At 54.0% G+C, this 14,942-nt stretch overlaps 5 protein-coding genes across 5 annotated transcripts; 2 read left to right on the plus strand and 3 right to left on the minus strand.

Annotated features, from left to right (window-relative positions):
* Positions 1-333: 333 nt before the first annotated feature.
* Positions 334-3,963, minus strand: MYCGRDRAFT_92127 (uncharacterized protein; the record flags this gene model as incomplete). Its single annotated transcript, XM_003854149.1, has 6 exons — positions 334-603; positions 666-774; positions 868-1,940; positions 2,460-2,645; positions 2,708-3,189; positions 3,297-3,963. 6 exons carry the CDS (start codon positions 3,961-3,963, stop codon positions 334-336), a joined length of 2,787 nt encoding a protein of 928 aa, XP_003854197.1.
* A 391-nt stretch (positions 3,964-4,354) lies between these two features.
* On the minus strand, positions 4,355-5,823 carry MYCGRDRAFT_70464 (uncharacterized protein; the record flags this gene model as incomplete). The annotated part of the gene is made up of 3 exons (XM_003854148.1): positions 4,355-4,718; positions 4,772-5,645; positions 5,703-5,823. 3 exons carry the CDS (start codon positions 5,785-5,787, stop codon positions 4,355-4,357), a joined length of 1,323 nt encoding a protein of 440 aa, XP_003854196.1.
* A 414-nt stretch (positions 5,824-6,237) lies between these two features.
* MYCGRDRAFT_57362 (uncharacterized protein) lies at positions 6,238-7,813 on the plus strand (the record flags this gene model as incomplete). Its single annotated transcript, XM_003854046.1, has 2 exons — positions 6,238-6,506; positions 6,558-7,813. The coding sequence occupies 2 exons, from the start codon at positions 6,246-6,248 to the stop codon at positions 7,728-7,730; spliced, it is 1,434 nt and encodes a 477-aa protein (XP_003854094.1).
* A 1,509-nt stretch (positions 7,814-9,322) lies between these two features.
* Positions 9,323-10,027, plus strand: MYCGRDRAFT_92130 (uncharacterized protein; the record flags this gene model as incomplete). Its single annotated transcript, XM_003854047.1, has 4 exons — positions 9,323-9,343; positions 9,398-9,661; positions 9,759-9,783; positions 9,840-10,027. The coding sequence occupies 4 exons, from the start codon at positions 9,323-9,325 to the stop codon at positions 10,025-10,027; spliced, it is 498 nt and encodes a 165-aa protein (XP_003854095.1).
* Positions 10,028-12,446: 2,419 nt separating this feature from the next.
* MYCGRDRAFT_39086 (uncharacterized protein) lies at positions 12,447-13,654 on the minus strand (the record flags this gene model as incomplete). Its single annotated transcript, XM_003854147.1, has 4 exons — positions 12,447-12,772; positions 12,829-13,175; positions 13,303-13,432; positions 13,486-13,654. The coding sequence occupies 4 exons, from the start codon at positions 13,652-13,654 to the stop codon at positions 12,447-12,449; spliced, it is 972 nt and encodes a 323-aa protein (XP_003854195.1).
* Between the last annotated feature and the right edge of the window lie 1,288 nt (positions 13,655-14,942).

Below are 14,942 nucleotides of genomic sequence, written 5' to 3' on the forward strand. Positions count from 1 at the left end.
ACGATGTCACTTCCCTTCATATGATGTCTGCGTTTCTGATTGCTATCCGAGTATCATCTGGCCTGAGCGCCGCCATGCCCGTAGTAGGCGGAATGTAGCGGCTCGCTGCAAGCCACAGCGTGAACGCGCGCTACGGTGCATCATTCCCTTCAAGTCTCCCGCCGTCTCAAAAGCGTATGTGCAACATCGATGGGTACGGCTAGTGCTTGTCCACAGGCTCAATGCCTCCTGCTAGACCTTCCGCTTCGATGTAGATCTCTCCCGAGAACAACATCATCGCCAGCGTCTTCATGGCCCAAGCTTCTCCTTAAATAGCCAGCCTCATGTCACATATCACTCCTTGCTACTCTGGTGCTGCATCCCGTCTATCTTCACTTCACCAGTCGTGATGCGAAGGTTGTGATCCCTCTGGTATGCATTGATGGCCTTCTTTTCCTTCTCAGTCAATTCCGCAAGGTGCTGAGTATCCTGCCAGCCGACGAGACCCTTGGGTCGGCCGTGATTGCGACCTTGGTCGGAAATGGTGTTCATGATCTCGAAGGGAAATCTAGCAAAGCTCAGATCGCCTTTGAAGATATGGTATAGGGGACCGAGCGAATCGTCCTAAAGTCATACCAATCAGTAAGCAATTTCTCATGAAGCGGTATCTAGGCGTTTGCACTTACATATTCGCCTGAATCTAGAACGGCACTGATGCATTCGATGTCATGAGAGATCCTATCATTTTGCGGAAGCGCCATGAGCCTCTCGATAGTGTGTTTGAGATGGTAATACCTTTACAGAGGGTCTCCAAAGAGAAGGCTGGTGATGATGAGATAGTGAGCGAGGATTCCCGAGACGTGAGGTGTCGGTCTCCAACGGACGTACACGTCGTCGTACACGTCGACGTCCTCGGTGTAGTCGTCAATGTCAAATGGCACTCCGTCGAGATGGAAACGGAGCAGCGCCACAGACATCGTGAGATCGAATTGGAGAAAGCGGCTTTCTTGATCGGTGATGGAATCGATTCCGTAGCGCTCGCGACGATCAAACCAATCGATACCAAGATTGGCAGCGTACTGATATTTCGGCAATGCTGTCCACAGCTTTCCAGCGACGACCAGTTCGTCAGCTTCAAGTTTCAGCGCCAGGAGTCTATCGAACCGACTCCATTCGAAAGCTGAAGGCCAGATGAGCGTGACCGACGGCGTACGCATGGGACGCTCCGGCAGTCCATGGCCAAAGTCGAGCAATCTGACGTCGAAGAAACCACCGAGTGCTCTGCATGCAGTTTGGAAGAATGCAGTCCTGCGGTACCCGTCGGAAGCGTCGCACGCGACATGCGATGCCCTGATCTTGACGAGTGGAGCGTCATGGCTGTGATCATGCTCGAGGTCCTTGCAAACTGACCTCGGAAGCGCGCATCCTGATAGTTTCAGCTTCTCCCCGCGTCCAGAGCGAACTCGCACGCAGTCTGGTGGCGCAAACTCGTTTGCCATGCGTATAGTTGTCCACAACTTCGAGATGTCCCGCTCAAGAATCAGGACCAACTTGACACTTCCATGGTTCCACGCTCTCGGATGATTGCGGAAGACAGGAAAGTGGTCGATTTCGCCGTTGCTGGGAGAGGAGACGTGGATTTCATACGCGATGCATGAGGCACCGTCGACATGCCGTATCGCAACGATGCGAGCACCCACTTCGGCGAGATGAGAGAAGATATTGCCGGGACTGCCGAACGAGCTGATGCGTATGAAGGAGTTCTGTTCGTGGAGGTATCGAGCGGCGTCTGTGCCGATGCCTTTGTTGACGCGCAAGATGGCAGTATGGAAATGGTACGGAGTTTTGTAGCGGTCGGAAAACGGGCGTCTCCAAGTGCCATGAGGGAAGACATTGCGCACGGCTTCTGGGCTGAGGAGGTAGGTGTAGATTTCATCCCTGATTTCCTGCGGAAGCGGGAACTGGACCATTGGTGCCATGTCGATGGTGTGTCGGCGGTGTTGAGAGGTAGAGGACGAAATTGCCGCACAGAAGAAGTTCAAGTTGCTGCTTTTGCAGCGGGAGTAAGCAGCAGCACGGCCCACGGTCCGTTCCGCCAGTGCACTGAGCTGCGCTAACGTCGAAGTGAATATCTGGAATTGCATGTGACAATGGCGGACCGGCTTGGCCAGAACAAGTAGGGAGATTTGCGAATGGACGAAACCGAATCCGTCGGTATCGCTGCTCGTTTCTGATGTAAAATGAGTCTACACTTAAAGCTGCGCATTCAGGAGACTTACAATGGTTACAAGGCCTCCGCAATCCTTCCAAACTTTTCACCCTTGCCTTCGTGGTCCCGCTCAAATTGCACCGCACGACTCGAACCTTAGTGGCTTCGTTTGTGCAGTCTGAGCAGGAGAACGGAGGTATGCCTTTTGTTCTTGTGCTCCTTCCAGACCTCATTCGATTCCCCAATCCGTAATGCGAAGTCCCTTTTGAACCTGCAGCGCATTGATTTTCTCTTTGTCCTCCGTAGTGAGTTGAGCCAGATGCTCGACGTCCTGCCACCCAACGAAACGTTGCGGGCGATCGCGGAAGTGGTCTTGCTGCGATGATTCGTTCATGATCTGGAAGGGACCCTTGGCAAAGCTGAGAACTCCTCTCAGTTCCTCCTTGTAGTTCATGGGCTACATTCAGTTAGTCAGTAGTCACATACGACATGAGGTGAGCGATGGAATAGCCAACTCACAAGTCGAGTCCTGAGCAATTTCTGGAGGTGCTCGATGTCGTGCTGGAGTCCAGCTGTGGGCGTGAGCGCTCTCATTGCTGTGATGGCATCCCGCAGCGGCTGTCCGCCCGGGACTTTTGGAGAGTCCAGTAATCTGGAGATCTGAAGGAAGTGTTCAAGCTTGTTTTCCGAGGCCTGAGATATGTTAAGCCGGCGGCCATGCTTGAGCAGGAAACGATGGTCGTTCTGGTCGTATCTGGCGGTCCTGGACTGTCTTCCGCTGTATGGAAGCCCTGTGAGGTGGAAGAGGAGCAATACGCGAGAGAACTCGATGTCGAATTGGAGAGTGTTGCATCCTGTCGCGATGTTGCCCGCAGCACCTGCTCTTGCGTAAGTTTGGTAAAATTGGAACCAATTCCAGCTTCGCACGTAGAATGCGGCGTAGCGGTAGATTGGCATCGCTTCCCACAGTTTTCCGCCGAAACTAGACTGTCGGCTTTTGCCTTGAAAGCCAACAAGGAATCAATCCTGCTCCGCCCGAAAGCGAGCGGCCAGACCAACGTGGCGACGGGCGCGGAAGAGGGAATTGCCCATTCTTCGCCGGTCTCACTCAAACAGGTAATCTCCATGAAGCCGCCGCCGTTGTCGCGCGCAAACTGCAAGAAGTCGGCCTTGCGTTTACGACTGTTTGGGTTGGCGAAGAACTGGACCGTGGATGCGACTCTCTTATGTCTGCTGGCTGTGAATTTGTATTCCCCATCAGGCCTGCGGTGGATCTGCACGCAATCTACTAGCTCGGAGTGACTTGCCATGCGTAGAACTGTCCAGAATTTGTCCATGTCACGCTCGAGAATGAGCACCGAGTCTACTCCTTCAAAGTGACGGTCCTCCAGTCCTACAAAGTGACGGTCCTCCACGACAAAGTAGTGCTCGGGTGAAAGCACACTTATCGAAAACGCCAGGTGCGGGCATCGATCGTCGATTTGAGTGGAGATGATGTGGGCGCCCAGTCGAGCGAGCTGGCTGAAGAGGCCAAACCGATCGGACTCGATCCGGACGAACGAGTTCTGGCTTCGAAGATAGCGAGCGGCGTCCTGACCGATGGACTTGTTCACGAGCAAGATCGAGGCCTCGTAGTCGTGATGAGGATCGGGTTTCTCGTGCGTGCGCGCTCGTGTGAGATTTATCGCGGCTTCGGGGCTGAGCAGGTAGCTATAGACTTCGTCTTTGAGTTCTTGCGGGAGTGGAAACTCCACCATTGACGTTGACGTTGCCATTTTTCGATGGCGGCTCCGTGATGTTGAGGTGAGGAAGACGCTGCTCTTTATAAGGTCGAGGTTTTATGTCCGCAGAAGAACCGTGCGCGAATCGAAAGCGAGTGACACTGAGCTGCGCACAGTCCAGGTGAAAAGCAAATTTGCATGTGACAATACAAGTCGAACCACAACAATGCAGCATGCCGGGGATCATGATCTCAGCAAGGTCCGACGGACAACGCCAACGTCGGCCCGCATCGCTGCTTGTTCCTGATGTACATTAAGTTTATACATGAAGCTGTATGGCCACGAGACTTACAATGTTCACAGCCCACCGGAACCCTCTCCTAGCTTTTTCAACCATCCTGTCTCTCGCGTCCAACCAACCGGACGACCCAGGCTACAATCCCGCTCAACCCCTCATGGTCTGCTTCTTCTGGATCTTCCTCTGCTCCTTGTCCTTCTCCTTCTCCAAAAATTTCTTCTGCTCCGCCGCCGTCAACGCCGCCAACTTTCGATCCCGCTCCTCCTTCTTCAATTTTTCACTGGCGAGCTTCCTCTCCTCCGCCTTCTCATCCTCATCGACCCGGCGAATCTTCTTCATCTGCTCCTCACGAGTGGCTCGAATCTTGCGCATGGCTTCGGGCCGGAAGTGAGCGCTGTTAACGAGGAAGTCGGGTAGGCGGAGGAAGTAGCTGAAGAGGGCCGTTTTGCTTGAATCGGTTGTGAGGCGCATGGCGAGGGATACACGCTTCTTGGGCACAGTGTCGTTCAGTCTGGGATCGAATGTTAGTGCCGGCTTCATCTCGAGCTTCATAAGCAGACTCACTTCAACGGTGCATTAACGGGCTGATCGGAGATAATCAAGGCCTCCATGTCTTCACCAGCTTCCGTCACAGCTTTGATGAGCTCGGGTGTGAGCAGCGCTTCAGTGACCTCCGCGCTCTCAGACATGACCGTTGCCCAAGTGGGTAGCTTCGGGTGGTCCTTGGTAGAGGTCAAGCTGACATCGTAGCGATCGTCGCGCAGTTGCTTCATCTTGTCCTTGTGCACGATAGCCCAGACGAACCCATCGTATTGGCTGTCCTTGGCGTTGACCGAATCCTGTCCCGGCACAAGCTGCTTCTCCTTGCCGTCAAAAGCGTACGCCGTAGCCTCCAGCCGCTCCACAGGCATCTCAAAGCTCTCAAAGAAGAAGCTGAGAATCACCTCAGCGGCCCAAAAGAGTGGATTGTACCGCTTGTACAGCGTGAGCTTAACATCCAAGCAAGCTACGTTCTGACGACCCGTACAATACGTGATGTACTCATTCTTGCTCTGCTCTTTATACAACTCCGCATCGTCTGGTGATGGCTGCTTCTTGTTCTTTCCGAATCCCACAGCTGCGTACTCTGCGCTCAGAAGTGGTAGATGGATCTTCGCCCATTCTTTCGCGCGGCTGCGGTTGGCCGCTGCACCCCAGAGGTTGACCAGGATGATGAAGACGATGATCGGAATGATGGTGAGCTCCTGGTAAAAGTCTTTGATCGTGACTCGCTCCCAGACTCGGTACCACTTTGTGTATGGGCGGCCGGCCATGGTAGGGCTGTTGAACATGTCGATCGCTCGCGGAGGACGTGCAGTCGTCGCTGCTTCGGTGAAGACTGAGGACGCGACATGGCTTGGTGCTTGAGGTGCCGCAGCGGTCGCGAAGTCGGCAAAGTCTGAGGGAAGTTCGGGTCAGTCGCATTCATTGGCATTGGTGTATGAAGTCATTCTACCGGAATCGTCGTTAGATACCACGGAGGACACGGAAGATTTGGCACCGCCCAGGAAACCCTGGAAACCCTTGAGAATCTCGCCCATGATCAGATTGGTCGGTGGTGGTGGAGGAAGACAACGGCACCACGTAGCGCAATGGACGAAGAGGAGGAGAGTGTGGTCGGGAACGCTGTCTGTGCGATGCGAGAGCTCCACAATCTTCTCGGCCCCAGCTGGACCATCCACCGGCTTGGCCGATGTCAAGCAGGACAACTACAACATCTCTTGGAAATATAAAATCAGTCAGCGAATGAGAACTTCCAATTGCTTCGATTCGTCAACCGATCGAAGCGGCAGCCCTTTTCCTTCGACAAAGTCCGTCCGACAAGCTGTTGGAGCTTCTCTGCTGCCTCAAGTTTATCTTGCTATCTGGCAACAGGCTGATCCCGGCCATGAGCTTGCAGGGCGTGAACACTCTATGACTCTTGGTTCGTCGCGGCTCTTTCCTCTTCTTCGTTAACATCCTATCGCCTTCCGAAAGCCGTTTGAATATGCCTCCCGCAATGCCAAACATCACTTCGCCCAGGCGGCCATGCGATCTCCCAAATCCCGAGTCGACCTCTTCCTTCTGGCACCGTGAGCCTGATTCCGTGCTGGTTGGCCATCGCACAACCCGTGATCTGCCTGAGACGGCCGATGTGGCAATCATCGGAAGTGGGATGACCGGAACGAGCACTGCCTACAGTCTGCTCAATGGCAACGACAAGCCTTTGAAAGTAGTTATGCTGGAGGCGAGAGAGGCGTGCTGGGGAGCTACCGGCCGAGTGAGTATCGTAGCTCTCCCAGGACTAGATCCGATCTAACAACAGGTTCAGAATGGTGGTCATTGTCAGCCACTGCTATTCACGCATCCTGATGAGCCTGAGATTGGGCATTTCGAACTTGCCAACTTCCACACCTTGCATGCTCTAATCCGGGAGAAAAACATTGACTGCGAGTTCAATGTTCAACCCGGAGTGCAAGCCATCTACTCGGACTACCACCTAGCTAGGGTGACGGAAGCACTCAAGACTGTGCAAGAAAAGTCGCCAGAACTCGCAGAAAGGATGAAGCTCGTCACGGATCCCAAAGAGCTGGCAGCTCTCCGCGTCCACTCTGCAATCGGAGCTGTCGTTACTGACATCGCCGCGAGAATGTGGCCATACAAATTCGTGGCACACATCCTCTCGGAACTCCTCACGACTCCGCTCCCTGCCGGCCAGAGCTTCAACCTGCAAACTCTCACACCCGTGACAGCCGTCAGCCCTTCTCACTCCCAAGGAGTCCACATCGCAACAGCCCGCGGAACACTCCTGGCGAAGAAAGTCATCCTCGCAACGAATGGCTACACATCGCACCTCCTCCCCGCATTTGCAGACTTGATCGTCCCATGTCGAGGACAAATGTCTGCTCTTCATCCTCCGCCTTCACTGGCAACGGAAGACAACCGTCTGAAGACTTCTGTCGGATTGCTAGGCGATGGTGTAGACGACTATCTCATCCAACGACCTATCGAGCGTGGTGGAGAACTGATGTTCGGCGGTGCAAGGCATGAAGGGAAGCAGACGATGGGTGTGACAGACGACAGTGTCGTGGATGAATGGTCGTCCAAGTACCTGCGGCAAAAACTGGTCGACTTTCTCGCCATTCCCAAGGGAGAAGTCGGTAAGGAAGGACTGGAAGCGAGCCATATCTGGACGGGCATTATGGGTTACTCTCGCGATGATAAGCCCTGGGTTGGACGTGTGCCGGGTGATGGCAATGCGCTGTTCATGGCGGCAGGATTTACTGGGCATGGTATGCCGAACACTTGGCTTTGTGGAAAAGCTGTCGCGAGAATGGTCATGGAGGACGATGGGAAGGATGAAGAGGGATTGAGAAGTCTGGTGGAGAGGGAGGTTGGCTTGCCGAAGAGCTATTGGGCTTCGCAGGAGAGGGTCGAGAGGTCGGTGAGGGAGTTCAAGGACGTTGCAATTTCTGATTGGGAGGACGCAACGAGAGGACTGTGATATAACTACTGCTGGCCAGCATATATGAACCTGACTTGCTACAGTGAGATTCCTCCTCTGGAATTGATACGCAAGACATTGACGGCTCGTTCCTTCCTTCTTCGTGGTTGATGCACTAGCGTGCTTTCCTGATTTGACGCATTGAGCGTGCCATTCATGATCAATATCGATAGCTGTTCTAGGTCCAGTATACGCAAGCGAAGATTAGTGCCTGTGGTGTTGTCGATAGCATTCAACGAGCAGAAGGTCGCCGTCTCGACGACGGGGAGAAACCAGAGCCCAAATATGATCAATATTAACGTCTGGAAATTCGTGCTTCACAATCTTGCCTGACCACCAATCAGGATCAAGCCCCCTTGCCGGGGTAGTGAGTCTCACCCAAATTGCTCTCAAGCCAAACTTCGGCTAATAATTTCCAGGCTCAATCGGTAGAGCGTGTGGCTCTTATCTCTCGCCCCGATGCCAATATCAGGGCTTGAACCGGAACCTCAAGGTCGTGGGTTCGAGTGAGTTCTTCTCTCCAACCTCTGAGTCCGGTCAATTTTCTGACTCCAGACAGGCCCCACCTTCGGCTATTCCTATACAGTCCAACCCGCTGGGTTGAGACAACCTCGAAGACCTTTCTTTTTGGTTTTTTGTTGTAGGAGAAGGAGGTCGAAGTTTGCGGAGCCGACTGTTCGTTTTGGGCTATCGAGACTTCGAGGCTTGGCGAAAGATTGTATCTGTAACTCCGAAGAGGCAAGCAGACTCGCAGCCCTTCTTTTTGCGTCTTCTTGACAGCTGGTTGTGCTTGGTTGGGAAAGGATTTCACTTTTTTGGCGCTAGTGAGGACGCTAAAGTTTTGATGTGGGGTCCGAGAGCTTGGCGTGTGAGTGAAGCCACTTCAGCCGGCAGGATCAATTTTTCCCACCAAAACAAAACTTGCGTATGATGCACCTACCATCTCGGTCCAGCACGTCGGTTGAAAATGTCGAAGCGATGCAGTCAAATCAACGAGGTACAGCGAATTCGAATAATGTTGCACGATGGTGGAGCACGCTTTTGCAGCCCGCCCTGAAGGCTGCACATCTCCACGATGCAGCTTCTGAGGCGCAGGAGTGACCGCCAGCTGACATGTTCTGCAAGCTGTCTCGCTGGCGGCGACGGCGGCAATCAATTAGCATAATGCAAGGCCGCTTCGGGACCAGTACTTACGTCTTTGACAACCTCCTGTGGGTTATCTTCCGCAGCTCTCCTTCTCCAACTCGCCTCAAATCTAAGCCTGCACCATCTGCGGACCTGGTGCAGGACAACATGGCCGCTGCAGTAGCGACTGCAGCGCTTTTTCATCTCGACTCCCATCGGAGGCGGGACACATCCTCCGATCTCAAACAATCTCGAAAGATAATGTACAATCTTACGACGATTGGGCTTCACTCTACTACCCCGGGTGGAACGATGCTCTTGGATTCTTGGATTGTGATTCTCTCTGGTCGACGTATGGACTCATTGGAGATCCGTTCGACCAGGACAACGGCCATCTAGATCCAGATAGCTAGCAGAGCGCAGATGCCTCTCAACAAGGAGCAGACCTGCCGCGCAGTGCGGACGATATGATTGCAGGTTCGGACAGGGTATGTGCACACGTTACGGACTGGATCTGCTTCGTCACTTACCAAGTTTGGTAGTGGTTCGACAGCTTCCTGCCGCAAGGCAACCTTACTGCAGCGGAAGACGTGGCTGGACTCGCAGTGATGGATAGCTTATCACAACCACATCCAAGCCAGAGCATTACGACCTCCGCCGCCGCAATGTCGCATGCAGTTGAGCAATTACCGGCAATGCCGCCCACCTCAAACACCCAGCAGCCCATGTCGTGGCTGTACGATGGATGGGACGAATTCGAAGACATCTTTGGTCCATTTGAAGCCGGGCTACCCTCGAAGCGATCGGTAAATCAACCCAGCACGGCCATGGACACACCGTCCGATTCCGATGCAAGCTCTCCGGGACCGGCTTTGAGATGCTGCATTGACGACTGCGTTGCAGTACTCGAGACTGTTGAGGCACTACGGTGAGTGTAGTCTCAGCTGATCGCTTTTCTTGCGAATGACCACTCATATTCGCCAGGCTACACCGAGCCGAAGTGCATCGACGCTCGCACCATTGCCTGGTATCACAATGCCATCAGAGCTTTGCGGAAAAACGAACACTGCTGCGGCATGCCAGTGCACATAGCGAGCGGCGGATATCGTTCTGCCCTCATGCAGGATGTCCGGCTTCTCGGCGAGGCTTCAAGCGCCGTGACGACCTGCTGAAGCACATAAAGCGCAAGAAGCATGGCGACGCCACCACAGAATATGAGAGGGGAGAGAGAAGTGACGGGCCCAGATGAGTGCCCGAGGAGGAACCCAGCAACAGGCAGTCGGAGAAGCCTACTGGGATACGAGGGAAGTGGGATACGTACGGACACTGGCTTGATCTTATCGGCTCGGTGGTCGTTGGCGCGCAAGTGCTGAGTTGTGTGAGACGACTCGATCTGCTGGACCTCCGTACTCCGGGGTTTGCGCATGTCTGATGGATCGGGCATCTCCGAGCTTGGCCTCGACGCCAAAAAATATACGTGCGGATGGAAGTTACTGGCTGACCTTTCAGTAGGCCAACAACTTTTCGTCCTTTGACCTCGGAAAGCGCCTTGTCGCTTGCCGTGGACTTTCGGAAACGTGCGGCTTCCGACATTATTGGGTAACCTTTCAGTAGGCCAACCACTGTTCGTCGCCTGCCCTTCAAAAGCGCTTTGTCGCTTGCTGTGTACTTTCGCGAATTTTTGCTGTATTCGTGCTTTCATTTTGTAGCGTTGTTGCGCGGTTGGTGAAATTTATCTAGCAGTAAAGATCATGACCTCAAATCCTCTTCTCTGACCCGCGGATGGCGATCGATTGTGGACAGCAAGGACTCAAACAGCTCGTTGCTTGTTACAGCCCAGGGCACCCACATCTTTCGTATGTCCTTTCGCCGGCGGAGACACGAACCAATGGACCTTGCCCTGTATCACACGATAGATTCGGAATCACACGATACCTTAGATTCGGAATCACACGATAGATTCGGAATCAGAGCGTATTGGCGTCGGCGAACGACACACCTTCCGCAGACGTTCGACACTATCCCCCTGGATTCGAACCCACCAGAACCAATGTTCCTGTCCATCCATACTGTGGAAGAGTGCAGGGTCACCTGTCAGCGCCGAATCCCAGGGCGAGATCGAATGAGTTCGCTCACCAATATCATTCATCACCCTCCCAATAAGCCCGGTGATTTCGCACCGTCGTCTCACCCTCCAGAGGTTTGCTTCCTGCGCCGACGAAGCTCCACTGCTGAGCATCGATCCAGAATCGCATTTTCACCTTCCGTACGGCAGCGGACGTTCTCTCGGCAGTAGCGCATTTTTCCCTTTGTGCAGCAGCGCATTTCTTATGCTGAGCAGCGCATTTCTTCTAACAGGGCATTCCTCTGTTCACCATGGCGGCTCTCTTCTGCTCGCCAGCGCTGTTCTACCTTGTGGCTTGGACGTGAGTAGGCTATGTCCTTTCCCTTGGACACAAGTAGGCTATGTCATTTCCTTCAGAAGGCCAGTACTCGACACGAACTCGATACAAAGGTCATTTCCATCTCAATCCATTTCCTCTTTCACCCAACTTTTCATCGAGTACCCTTACCACATCAGCCTGAATGGACAGGTAGCATCCACGAGCAATGACCAGGGACAAACAGAACGAACAACCAGCGCGAACGACCAGGACGAGCAGACCGAATCGAACAACCAGCACGGACGCCCGGCACGAACAACCAGCACGAACACCCAGCACGAACACCCAGCACGAACACCCAGCACGGACGACACTCACGAACGACCACCACGGACGACACTCACGAGCCACACCACTGTTCCCATCAATCACCGCCAACAACCACACTACTCCCTCCACCCTCCCCTTCAACCTCGCCCAACAACCACCAACCATGCTCAACACCTCCACCTCCTCAACCCCTCCCCTACAAGTCACCGATCCCTCCAACGACGCCATCCAGGCCCTGACCATCCTCTTCGGCGTCCTGATGGCCCTCATCGAAGGTCTAGGTCTAGCCTTAACCCTCGCATTTCTGAACCATCGCCGTGCTCACTAGCAAGGGAACGAGCTAGCAGCGACCTCGCCAGTGCTACCGGTCCGAGGGCAGGACATCGGTCAGTGTACACATCTCTCTCCACTTCAGTCTCGAACTCTTGCTCATGTATCTTCTGATAGCGGAACGATTCCATCCTCTTCGGAGAAGGAGGAGGAGGAAAGCATTGCAGGACCTATTGATAGAGCTTGAAAGACTGGGGAAGGATGAGACGGCCTTGGAGATTCGGATGTTGCTGCCATTTTTGACCCGCTTGAGGGTGGATTTCTTGGAAATGATGCTGGAGTTCTCGCATGGCAGAGGGAAAGCGACGAAGTTGTATGCTTCCGTGCGCGGGACACCGTGCTTGACGGTGGTGTTGCTTTGCGGATATGGTTGCTGCTGTATATAAGCCAATCTCTCCAAGAAAAAGCATGGTCAAACGACATCTTTGACACCTCAGCTACCAAACCGAATCGCACAGCAAGAAGGGAGAGCACTCAACATCTCCCATATGTCCACTGCCGAAAAAACTCATCCAAGCCTGCCCTCAGTTCCCCTCCTCCCTGAACATCAATTCGGAATCTCAATTCCCACCTCACTCCAACTGCCCGCCACCAAGTCCCTCGTAAACTCCCTCACCTCATCTCCCTCCACCTGATAAAACACCACCAAGTCGTCCCCACCACTGCGATTCGGGAGCGCCGAAACGCTCAAATGCGTCCCCGGCAGTCCCGGCTGATCGCCGACGTCAAAGGAAGGTGCGATCAAGGACGTGTTCTCGGCCGCCCAGGAGATGTTGTAGCCCGTGAAGAGGTGGGTGGACGCGGATTGGGCGTAGAAGATGTTAGTGTAGCCGAGGGAGGTGGAGGGGTGGACGTTTGGGATGGAGATGGAAGCTGTGGGAGGGGTGGGGTTAGTGGAGGTTTGAGGGGAGGTGCTGGGAAGGACTCACAATTCGTCCAGACGTTGATGGGATGGGACTCTGTGCTGGTGAGATTGGTGTTCGTGTCTTTCCACCAGAACTCGACGGCATTCTGCAGATTCACAAACATGACATATGTCGTCGTGCCGGGGCCCCAGCTGTAACATCCCACTCCTGCGTGCCCGTTCATGTTCGGCCAGTCTTGTTGGTGTGCCCAGGTGGTTTGTCCTTCTCGCCAGCCGAGTTGTTTGAAGGTTGTTTCGTCCGAGGCGTACCACAAGTGCATACCGTAGTCTTTTGACATTGCGGTGGTGTTGGCGTTCTCGTTGGGGAGGGGGGTGTGCGTGTAGTCGGTGTCTCCATAGTCGGACCCGTACCTAATCCAAAGGCCAGAAGGGTCAGCAGTGGCTTCGACACAGGATATAGGGACATATTGAGACCAGCTAGCACAGCTCGAGAGACAATCTCGGGTAGCTGCAAGCCTTGCACCCTTCGAAGACTCACCAGCAGGCCTGCATTCCGACCATATCAGCGTCGTAGGTCTTAATGTTGAGGGCGTTGATAGGTCCGTCGACCCAAACATTCGTCTTGTTGCTGTTAGAGCGTTGGCGGATGGTGTTGTTGTTGTCGATGTCTAGACGGTCCGTCAGTGGAGCCTTCATAGATTCAGACGAACTTTCAACTCACAAAAGACATGCCACGTACTAGCCTCATTCAGCACATAACTAACAGCCGAGAGAGGCGTGCCATTCTTCGCTCCCACAGCCACCACCTCCGAAATATCGCCACCCAACCACTCTCCGCTCGGACTCAATTGTTTGTACCGAATCTGTCCGGTCCAGTGTTGGAAGTACATTACCAGACTGCCTTGCGACCCATCGGAGAGTTCTCGAGCGAAAGATTGTGAGGCCAAGGCAATTCCGGATCCGTTGAAGACGCCTTGTTTGGAGAAGTATTTCGGGTCGATGGCGCCGCCTATTGCGTGGTCGGTGATATTTGATGACTTTTGGGAGGTCGAGTCTGAGTCTCTGTGATGAGGTCAGTAGTGTCGTGGTTTGTGTGGTTCGGCGTGGTGCTCACGAGTCCATGCTCAGTCCCACTCCAAGCCCTACTCCCAGCGCGATTGCTATCACCAGTAACAAAACAATGATCAAGATAAACCAGCGCCGTCGAATGCCACATATTCGTTTTGGTGGTGGCCGACTTTCACTCGGTGGTTCGTAATTTTGCGGCTGCGGCGGTAGTGGCGGCGGCACAACCACTTCTTTCTCACTCATGTCACGCTGGTATGCCTCGGGAAACGGCGAGCTGATTTCCGACGGTGACATTGGATGGTCTTTATTTGATATTCGATGTTGCATTGTCGTCGCTTGTGAGGCGTATGAAGGCGCGCGCACATGTTCTCGTTCGGGAGATGGATATTGCTGGTATGGCGGTGTGCTGTTGCTGGTGAAGGTGTGAGTGTGAGTTGGAGGTCATGCATCGACTTCACTTACAAATGCTCGGTGAAGCGAGGACTGCTGATGGCGGAGAGTCTTGGCGATGGATCTTGGTGGACGACCTCAGGACTGTCCATGGCGGCGGTCGGCTATCAATGTCACGTACAGAGTGACGTCGTGGGTCAACAGGGAGCGTGGTAAAGTCAGGCGGTGGGTCCAGAAAATCGGTCAGGCGCAGAGTGATGGGAGCGAAGGGGAATGAAGACGATGCGGTCTGCCCTGGTCGGCGACGATGACTGCGCAGTCGCGGGATGGATCGCCGAAGATGCCGCAGCCTCAAGAATCCTTCACCAACGGGCAGTTGGAGACGACCTTCTCGGAGGAGCCACGGTACATGCGAGTCCGACCGAGTCTTTCGAGGGAAGGTACTCTCAAGACGAGGAACAAATCAAGAGGCCGGCCTTTGGTCTTTTCATGCAGTGGAGTGTGCTGATGTGATGTTACCGTCGTACATGCAGTGACAGTCCTGGGATGGGCCACGCGAGGTGTGCGATGGAATATTGGCGGGGTCTATTCCGGTATGATGGACGAGGCTGTGGCACGGCGTGAGGCTGACTGACTGCGGTGAAGAAGAACATAAGGTACCTAGTCTACGGCGAGTTGGGAGTCGCTATAGATACTTCAGCAATCCTCAGGAACGGCAAG

Source organism: Zymoseptoria tritici, chromosome 3 (genome assembly GCF_000219625.1).
Source record: "Zymoseptoria tritici IPO323 chromosome 3, whole genome shotgun sequence".
NCBI lineage: Eukaryota > Fungi > Ascomycota > Dothideomycetes > Mycosphaerellales > Mycosphaerellaceae > Zymoseptoria > Zymoseptoria tritici.